The following is a 10,682-nucleotide window of genomic DNA, read 5'->3' as shown; positions in this document are numbered from 1 at the left end:
TCTTAAGCTTCTTAGAAGGACGTATCGGCGTCTCCTATACCTTATCGTCAATAGTTACTTTACGCTAGCGTTTAGTAGCGGTGACTTCGACCGTTTTTGCTTCCAACGTTGAACGGGTACTCTCATTGCGCTAGCTTTATAGCGTCTTGGCTAGTGTCGTCGGTGCAACTGGCAGCGTAGCTTTGGCGACGGGTACCTTGGTAGACGTTCTCTAGGCAAGCGGCTATATAGTCTTGGTAGAGTGTATAGCCGTTATGGTTGTAGCTTAGCTAACCTTGGGTACCGGTTCTTGGCGCTTATCAGGCTGGACGGTCGTAATAGTTTGTTTCGCAATTTCCATCTCGCTAGGAATTGCGCCTAGTACGATCGTATAGGCCTCGAGGATTGTTGTATAGCGCTCGAGGTCTCGTATACACTTCGACAAACTTATATAGATGATATCTTGTATATCGGAGGTTATATATATAACTACGTCGACGTCTTTACAGAGTATATTATCTATACGACGGAGTTCCGTCATAGTCTTGTCGTAGGCTTGCTATATATCGCTAATCTTCTTGATCTAATGATAGTATATTTTATCTAAATCGGCCTAGAAGGTAAAGGTATCTAGCTCCGTATATTCGACGTTCCTATTTATATCTACAACGCTGATACGTTTTACAGATTCTATAGCGACGTTCTCGACTTCCTTAACGTACGCTTAGTACTTCTATATGAAATGCAATAGGTCTTTGGTAAGCGCCTATATAGTCTTTATATTGGCCTAGAGGGATTTGATAGCGACGTTGTTCATAGTAACTGTATAGCCAGCACCGCTTACTGTATCTATAGCTTTAGCGTTGTTATAGTGTACTAGGCTAAGCTCTACCAATATCACATTGATAGATAGGTTGCCCTCCCCTTTGGGCGACATATACCGTAAGGCGAGGATCTCAATAGCGGTCGGTATATAGTTTACGGTCACTATTCCGGTCTCCTAGAACTCCTTGAGGGCCTTTTTAACTATGCCTTTGATCCTATAGACATGTAAGTTGTAAGCGAAGCTAGCTAGTTTGTCACTGGGATCTTTTTTCGGAACTACGTAATAGAATCTAGCGAACTACGTTATAAGCTTAGCTATATATTCTTCGTCATAGCCAAAGTCTGCGTATACGTAGGCGAGTACCTCGCTTATAGTAGCGATATACTTGTTTATAGCTTTCGTAGGGCGATAGGAATAACTATAGGACATATAGGTCTCTTACAGCTCTACAATACGATACGGCTCTATAGCTATATCCTCCTTATCACTAGCATAATTAGCCTCGTCGTCGTCTAAGGCATCCTAGTCGTCGTCGTTTATAACTACTTCGTTATCGGATACGATATATATAGCTTGCTAAGGCTCTCTACGCTATACATAGGCGATTACGACGTTATCGATAATAGGGTACTGGATCCTAGGCGTACGTTGGAGGGGTTGTTCTCCTTCTATATACTTGTGAGTAAGAAGAGCGTCGAGGTACTCTTGTACTACGTCGCTATCTAGCGCTTCCTTGTAGTCCTTGGCGACTTTAGGCTTGTCGTCTAGAATAACAATGGGGCCTAAGATGGCGGCTTGCTCCTGTTCCTTATATATAGTTTCTAAACTGTTCTAGATCGCTCTAGCTATATCGGCTTTCTTAGCGACTATCATTTCGTTGTTATAGGCGACTCTAGCAACGACGTCCTTAGTTGTAGCCTAGTAGGACGTATACACTTCTATAGTACGCGAAGGGGTATTAGGCATATTAGTGACCTTTATAGTACCTCCCGCTTACTTTACAGCGAGGCGAGCGCTCTCTCTTTTTTAGGTACCAGTAGTATAGGTTTTAGCGGGAGTCTTTCGTATATAGAGAGGCATTCTATATACGACGAAAGCTAGTCGGGTATCTCCCTTAGTAATATCGATATAATCGTACTTGAGCACTTCGCTATTCGATAACGTTAGCGAGTTAAAAGAATCGACTATATAGTCGCCTCTGTCGTTGACGTAGACACCGTAAGAATATATAGCGGATTGTTTTGAGCTACAAATGTAGTGTAAGCGCGTACCGACTGACGGTAGCTCATATGAATATATATAGCTCAATGATAAGAAAGTTTAACGATCGATCGTGTAGCGAACATGAATAACTATAATAAGGAATTGTTAAGGAAGATAGATACGTTGAGGTTGATATATAAAAAGAAAGGAAATTATAGTAGCCTACGTTGGGCCGTTCTAGAAGTAAACAAAAACAATGGCGCGGTGCCTACGGCCAATGAACAATGTTGCCATCTAGTGGCGGCTAGAGAATAGAACATTATACCTTCGAGGCTCGAAGCCCTATACCTTTATAGCAATAGGATAGCTTTCCCTAACTATTTATAGGTCAAGGTCAGTAGCGAATCTGGATATAGGAAAACTAGAATAAGCAAAGTGCTTGACGAACTAAATAACTACGGTTTTATAACTGAAAGCGTTGATAATGTCTAAGTAAGGGGTAAGGAGAAGAAAAACTAGGAGATCTGTAAGATGGAGGACAGCGCTTATACGTCTAGTAGCGGTATAACGGTAACAGATATACTAAAGCGAACGTATTCTGACAAGGAAAGTGTAAACGAACGAAAGGAAGAGAGGGAAATAGGAAAGAAGGAAAGAGAAAGAGAAAGTCAATAACAGTATAGCTGTTAGTAGTCGCTACCCTTCCTCTACAGCAGCTCGACAACAACTCGGTTCTAGGATCAAGGAATCTCCTTCACTTCCTCCCATTCCTTGATAGCGATACCCTTGTTACAATGTTCCTTCTCCTAGTCGATAAGGTACGCCTTTTCGTACTCCTCGACAAGTTCCCTAGCACCGTCAACAAGCTAGATATATAGAATCCACCAGTCGTCCTTAGCAATAAATCCTTTCTATCGCACTAGATACTCGACTTTGGGTCTCTAGTTCCTCTAAGTAATACGCCGTTATACAATTCTCTCGACTTCCTAGTACTCGTCTCCGTCAACGATCATAGGGCCAGGGGGTTCTACGTTATAGCCAAAGGGGTCTTTCCCCTAATCTAGCTTCTATAACTAGGAAACTGAAACTATAGGATAGACTTTCCAACTAGCTAAGAAGTCAAGCTCGTAGACGTTCCTATCGATTTTATAGACAATCTTGAACGGTCTTGCCTACTATAGTAACCACTTTCGTTTAAGCTTTCCTAGGAGATAGTATCTATCGTATAGTCGTAGGTAAACGGTGTCTCCTACTTCGAACTTAGTAGGCGTATACTTATCATTGTAATATATCTTCGTAATAGCGCCTATATGATCAATCTGTTCCACTGCTTCCTCCTGATACTACTGTCTAAGGACACTGATAGCTTCGGCAAAGGCAATGGTACCCTTCTTACGGTGAAGTATATCTAGGATAGAGCGTGGTTTAAAGCTGTATACCAACTCGTTCGGCGATCTTCCGATAGTGACTACGAACGTATTATTGAGATTATACTACAACGTAGGGAGAAGTAGAGGCTATAGCGTTCCTGGTTTTTCTATAGCTTCTATACGGATAGCGATTTCTACCGTCTAGTTCGTCCTTTTTAACTAACTGTCCATCTAGGGATGATAGGTTGTCGAGAAAAGGAGACTAACGCCTAAAATACAAAAGATTTCTTTCTATAGGTCAAAGGTAAACTTAGTGTCTCGGTCGCTAATAATTTACACTGGAAGTCCCTAATCTATATATATCAACGCTCTAAGGATTATAACTGCCTATTCCTCTACTAACATTTTGTCGTTTCTAGCTATAAGAAGCTTCTTCTTACTAAACTTGTAGGTGATAATGCATATAGCGTTGAGGATTAGATACTTTTTTATTGACTACAGTATCCCTTTAGAGGGTATAGTAGGCAAACCGACGATGAAATCTATAGTAATAGTATAGAAAGGCTATGGCGATGTCTAAATTGGCTAAAGGTCTCTGGGCTTCGGTTCTCTCAAGGTCTAGTTCTCTCTATATATAGGGCAGTGCCGAACGTACTTATATACCATCTAGCGCTTTCGGTTAAACGCGAATACCAAGAGGTTCGCTATTATATTGTCTATACCGAAGTGGTAAGTATTGTCGTATACAACGGTAAGAATGTCTTTGATATAGCTACTAGGGATACAAAGCTTCCTCGCTCCTTCGTAGTCGACGTAGTAGAGGAGACCGTCCTTTAGTTTATAGAGTCCAAGCTGTAGCTTTCGGTGCTACTTTCTTCGTAGCTCTCCTTCTCGCTCTTTACATTCTCTCTACTTAGCGATCTTCTTAGCTCGTTCTTCCGTATCGTAGAGACTTCTAATGATCTTATTGTACCGATAGTCGTTAGGGTAAGCTATAGTCAGCTTGGCTTTAAACTCGTCACTGATAACTAGCTCGAAGGTACTAGTGTCTATAGCATAGTATTCCTCGGTGTCGATCTAGGTGGCGGACCAAATGTCCTCTAGTTCATTAGTAGCGTCTTGGGTTTCATTAGGGGCGTCCTCTTCGAAGGTCGGTAAGCGTAATAGGGCGTCTAGTACAACGTTGAGCTTTCCTAGTACGTAGAAGATATTAAGGTTGAACTGGGATAGCCAGTTTATAGCGTTAGCGAGCTTCAGATTGGCCTTTGCAAGGTCTATAGTGGCGAGAGATATATACTTTATAATGCCTCTAGTCGCTATATAGTCTATTAGGATGTTTATAGAGTATTGGTTTAACTATACTATTTTCCAGAGCTTCCTAACTACCTATACAACAGTGGCGACTTCTACTTCTATACTTCTATACTTCCTTTCTACGTTGGAAGTCAGGCAGGACAAGAATATAATAGGCTAGATCTTACTACTTGGGATATCTTGGCCAGGGATATTAGTACCGTCCTATTCGCTATGGAGTTGAAAGACGATTACTCTATATCCTTTGCCGCTTACGTCGAGCTTAATGAATAGCGGTTTGTTAGGGCAGTGATAATGTAGAAAGTACTACTCATATAGGTGTTCCTATAGCAACCTGAAGGACTCTAGTTCCGTTAGCGTAGGCTCGAATTTGGCGTTCGAGGTGAATACCTTCCTAGCGTTCTTCGACTTAGCGACAGGAAGGTCTCCGCTTACTCTCCTTTAGGCAAGGAGTTTAGTCTTATAGTCCTATAGAGGCTACGCTTTTGCTATGTACTATAGGATGCCCTTATATAGCTATCCGGCTATACCAAGGTACTACTCTAAGGTCTCGAGGGTATCGAGGAACTTAAGTTTCTTAAATACGGCGATCCTATCGTCTATCTTAGCCACTCCTTCGCCATTAACCATATAGCTAAGAAGTCTCACTGATAGGTAGGCTACAAAGGATTTTTCTACCGAGATATAAACGCACGCCTTGTCGAGGATGTCGAGAACTATCTCGATATACTTAAGGTGCTCCTCTATATTCTTGTTAACGATGATGATGTCGTCGATATAGACGTAGACAAAGTGCTTGTGCTTATAGAACAAACGGTCTATAAAGCGCTACGCGAAAGCTAGCGAGTTTTTGAATCCTATTAGTACAACGTTCGAACATTCTAAACCTCTAGGACTAATGACTACTATACGGTCATAGTGTTCTTCTACAACTAGAAGCTAGAAGAAGAATCTAGAGGTATCGAATACTATAAAGATCGTATTGCCTGTCATTATATTTATAATGTCGTCTTAGTTAGGCAACGGGTATATATCCAGTACCACCAACGTATTTAGGGGCTAGAGGTCTACTATAGCTCTGCCTTTAGTTTTTCTAGCAACCGTGCAGTAGACCACAAAGACTAGGTAAGCGATAGGGGTTAGCTGGTCTATAAAATCCATCTTTCCTTACATATATAGTTTGTTATATTCTTCATCGACGATTACTTAGTCTTTAGCGCTTAGTAGGTAAACCCGAATAGGCTTAAGCTAATTCTACTATCCGTCGATAAATGGAATTCTCATCTTTTGATCCTTTAGTATAGGGACAATGCCACAGTTATAGAAGACGTTATACTTGTCTAGCAGTGCCTTTATCTCTTCTACGTACCGTTTGTCCCTGCTATAGACGCTTACCCCTACTACTAACTTGATATATAGGATATCGTCTAGTCTCTCAATACTATAGGATAGTATATAGAACTCCTGCTTAGTAGGCGGCTTATACTTATCCTCTATTAGTGTCTCTGTTATCGGTTCCTTACCGCTAGGCTCCGGTTATATAGTTGTTGTCATCTATACGTATTTATCGTCTACAACGTTATCCTAGGTCTACTACGTAAGGTTCTATACCATTGCCTAGATGTCCTCCTCTAGGCTATACTGAAGAAGGTGTCCAATACACTGTCCTTCGACAATAGTGATTGGGCAAGCGATATTGTTCCTTACAATAGCCTAGTATACGCTCTTCGCGTCTACGATAGCGTCCAGTATACCCTCGACGTATAAAGCGAAGTAGAGCTTACGTTTCTAGCTACCTAGATTGTCGTCATCGGTATCTATAGGCTCGAACGTAGTCTCGATCAGGTATTCCATTATAGATACGACCGTCACAGTGTTCGCGGCTTTCACCTTCTAGATAGTTCTTTTCTATTCTATATACACTCTCACCTTTATATTGTAAATGGACCAGAAGTAATAGGTAGATATATTAAGGTCAATCTTTACTCCGTTACAGAGTATAAAGTCAGTTCCAATCAATAGTTTCGCTCCTAAGCCTTCAATGACGTCGGCTATTATAGTGAAGTGACCGTCCACGTTGGTACCGCGGACGATTCCTCGGATATAGAAGTTAAACTCGATTTACTTCTTGACTTCGGTATAGGCTCCAACGCCTTTAACAAAGTGCGGCTTCACATCGATCCAACGTAGGTTCTTAGCCCATTTGGAGATAAACTCCTTATCGACGAGGTTAGCGTTGCTACCTATATCAAAGTAAACCTCAGTGCCTAGCTCGCCTAGGTTCGTACTAATGTTGATTATAAGGTACGTAGCTTACTTGTCCAATGCTTTCAGTGGCGGTATATATAGCTACACTTCTATAATCTGTCCTTCGGTCAACGTGAAGTTTATATCCTTACTATCAAGCTTGTCCTTACTGTCACTGAGGTCGTGTTAACGGTCTGTCTAAGGTTATATAGGTCTACATTTGTCTTCGTCGCTGTCGTTGGCTATATATTCGAAAAGCTCACTACATATTGTAAAGACTCTACCATAGGCGGTACATTGCTAAATCCATAGGAGCTATCGTAGCAGTTTATTCTAACTTGGTCTAGGCTAGTGAAAGGTGTAATACAAGTAGTAAAAACTGTTAGCTTCCTCGTCTTCCGACTCCTCGTCCTTGGCTTCGATATTATATTCGTCGACAAGAATGTACCTAATCTTCTCTAGCATCTCATAGTAAAGGTTAGCGTCTTCGTCGTCTCCTATCACTATGATCTCGCTATGGTATAAGAAGGTGCCGTCTTCGAACTGCTTTTTACATACATATATCCGAATCTATTAAAGTCGTCAAGGTCGAGGTAGTCTTCCCTAGTTGCCGTTGTCGCCTCTTCTCTAGCCGTTGAACGGTCTAACTCCTCCTCTACGATCGTTGAATAGTTGGTATCCTCTTCTACGTCTAGTTACACTATAGAAGTTTCGGTCACCGAATAGCCGTACTTGGTCACTATCTCTACGCCAATTGTTTCTAGGTCGTTAGGGTTTATCTCTATCTCTTCTCCAAAGATCGCGGTATCCTCTTCTACCTCTTCCTATCTAGAAGGCTCTACTATCCTCCTAGTCGTCTCCTCGTCCTTCGTCGTCGTACTCCGTATTTACGTTGTTAGCAATAGGACTATAGCCAATGATATAGCCCTCGGCGGCGTCCTGGCGGAGCTTGTCTCTAACGATATATACTTTAGTGTCGAGGATACTAAGGAACGCGCCTATCTCTATAGTTACGTCCGGTTCAGAGCACAGCTAGCGAAGCTCTAGATAAAGGTAGTTATATAAGTGTATTAGACGTTGCTCCTCAGTAGTGTCTCCCTAAATGTATATATATTTGAAGTATTCTATAGCAAATTTCTAGACCGGCTTATCTTCGTAATTGTCCTTCGCGGTATACCGGTTTTCGTTTAGCCATTTCTCTACTTTGTGTCTTTTAATGCCGAACTCCTTTTTCAAACGCTTAGTCTACACTTTTACAGACATAGTCAGTACTGCCTTTTCTATAGCAGAGAGCTACTGCTTATACTATTGTAGCACTAATCCTCGAAGCAGGGTCTATATCTCTATATACAAGGTCTCTTCTCTTGCTAGGTAGTATCTAACGACCTAATCCACCCGCTCAACCCAAAGGTTGACATCCCTATAGTATAGCTGCTATTTGTCGTACTACAGGTCCTAGGGTTCTTTAGCCTTGTTCTCCGTATCTAGCTAGAAGAGACTAATGTCCTAAATCTTCTATTTCGACGTAGATACGGCTAGTTGCAAAGACGTAGTACTTCCGTCCTCGGTTTTAGGCTAATGGTCTTCTACGCCTATAGCCCTATTCACCTTTTCGATTATAATGTTTAGGTTCTCTATTATTCTAGCCATCTAGGTGAGAAAGTCCTATATAGCGAATATAGCCTAGATGTCTATAGCTCCAGCTACTTGTCCGGAGGGTCCAGCTCCTTATCTAGAGGGTCCAGCTACTTATCCACATAGCGGGCTCGGCATCTCTTAGAATAGTAAGGAGACACCAAAGTCGACCGAACTATCTATATATTCTATCCTAGGGTTCTAGATGACTATGTCTAATCTAGGAAGCTCGGATAGGTGCTAAGATAGTTGGCTAGACGTCTATAGCGGTGGCTAGGGAACCTAGTCGAAAGCGCCAATCAACTAAGCTATCGGAGATAACAGGTCTTCCTCTTCGGGTTGTCGGTTCCAAGGCGGTAGATCCTACAATCCTCTTAGTAGTACTTAGTAGCGTCCACCAAGATTATAGCTACTAACGGTATAGATGTCGCGTCCCCGTTAAGAAATAGTTGGCGTATCTTAGGGCTCTAGTTGCTCCTAGAAGGTTAAGCTCGGTAAAGTTACTAGCTAGTTCTCGGTCGGATTACGTCTGGTTCTTACCGATATTTCTAGCGATATAGCTGGTCCCAGTTGCTAATCGTTGGTCCCTTAAGGCTTCGGAGTCTCTAGCGGTCCCCGACTCTCTGGTACTAAGGTCTCTAGCGTTTCTCGGATCAAGTCCTTAGCCTCCGAGGCAACGTCTTCGATCCTAGAGTCTGGGATAAGGTTCTTACTAATGGCTACTCGGACTTTGCGCCTAATAGTTGCAAGGTAGGCGTAAGGAATATAATTGTCGAGTATCTAAAAGGGAGGGTACTCTACGATGTACGGTGTTCTAGTATATCGTTGGGCGTAGGCGCCTCCTTCTAGTGCCTCTTCGAGTAATACGGTAGCTTCTAGATATTAGAGGTCTTGGGGGTTAATAGCGGTTATCTACTAGACGTTGTAGATAACCTCGAAGTCCTTGATAAATTTGAGTGTCTACTGTACGTCCCTGTAGACGTTGGCGTTTATAAGGCTTAAATCCGTCTAGCTTCTAACTCTTCGCGAATACTTAGTGCTAGAATGACGGTGGCTAGGTCGTGAACCAGTTCGTTATAGATCGTGTACTCCGAAGTTTGCTCTTTTACAAAGGAGCATTATCTACCTCGGACGTTGCTCTATACAACTTGCTAGGCGTAACTCGTAATGTCTCCCGATCCGAATTTGGCTCCCCTCGACGGGAAGTAAATAGGTTTAAATCGTTAATAGGCACCACTTGTTATACGCTAATAGTCCTCGGTGACCATCTAGCGGTAAACGTATAAGGGTGAGAAAGATCAATGCCTCTTAGTCTCGTTAGCTGATAAGGCGGCACTCCTAAACACTAGTATATGTCACAAAAGTATATTGATGCAGTCTGTCTTCCTACGAAGGGGTTCCGGGTGAGGTTCCCCTTTTTAAGGGAACGCTCGTCACCCCTAACCGCGGTGCGGTCATAGGTGCCCTTGCCACAGTTGCGTGTGACACTAGCCCAAGCTAGGGAAATCTATACTAAGTGTATATGCAATGCTATAGCCTATAGTGCCTCAACTGCCTACACTCCTACCCCCCCCTAGGGCCAGCCCTAGGGCATTGCTAGGAGCCTAGCTAAGGCCTAGAACCGTAGCCTCTAAGTGGTCACTAGGGCCTACTAGGCTACACCTACCTATACCCTCGAGACTAAAGCCTAGGTTCCCCCTCTAGACCTATACCTTAATAAAAGGCTAGCAGACTTCGAGAGGCGAATTCGACGACTGGTCCTCCTAGGGGGCTAAAGGCCTATCAACGTTATAAATAGGGCTTGCCTTAAGCTCTACAAGAGGTTTAGAAAGCCTAGAGGCTAGAGGGGGCCCTAGAGGGTGCAGGGGCCGCAAGAGCCTACAACGATGGAAAAGCAAATACTAGTGGCACTGTAGTAGGCTAGCTGTAGGCCTACTAGGTAGGCGCTTAGGGAGGCTTAGGAGGAGTGGTAGAAGTAAAGAGTTTAGATATAGGGTAGGAAGCCTAGGAGGCTAGCCGACTAGGACCCCCCTAATTTTCTCTTTACCAATAGGGCCTTAACCTAGCATCAAGGCCTAACTAAGGCCTAGAGCTCTCTGCTAACCTAG

General features: G+C 42.8%; 2 protein-coding genes across 2 annotated transcripts; both read right to left on the bottom strand.

Moving 5' to 3' along the window:
• Positions 1 to 5,229: 5,229 nt before the first annotated feature.
• Positions 5,230 to 5,481, bottom strand: THITE_2038933 (uncharacterized protein; the record flags this gene model as incomplete). Its single annotated transcript, XM_003649627.1, has 1 exon — positions 5,230 to 5,481. A coding segment is annotated over one exon (252 nt), but the record flags the coding sequence as incomplete, so codon positions are not given.
• A 1,332-nt stretch (positions 5,482 to 6,813) lies between these two features.
• Positions 6,814 to 8,134, bottom strand: THITE_113024 (uncharacterized protein; the record flags this gene model as incomplete). The annotated part of the gene is made up of 7 exons (XM_003649626.1): positions 6,814 to 6,979; positions 7,010 to 7,019; positions 7,092 to 7,108; positions 7,307 to 7,509; positions 7,639 to 7,684; positions 7,954 to 7,982; positions 8,117 to 8,134. The coding sequence occupies 7 exons, from the start codon at positions 8,132 to 8,134 to the stop codon at positions 6,814 to 6,816; spliced, it is 489 nt and encodes a 162-aa protein (XP_003649674.1).
• Positions 8,135 to 10,682: the final 2,548 nt, after the last annotated feature.

The sequence above is a fragment of the Thermothielavioides terrestris genome, chromosome 1 (genome assembly GCF_000226115.1).
Source record: "Thermothielavioides terrestris NRRL 8126 chromosome 1, complete sequence".
In the NCBI taxonomy this organism is placed as follows: Eukaryota; Fungi; Ascomycota; class Sordariomycetes; order Sordariales; family Chaetomiaceae; genus Thermothielavioides; species Thermothielavioides terrestris.
The sequence above is the reverse complement of the archived record's forward strand: the minus strand, read 5'-3'. Positions and strand labels throughout refer to the sequence as shown.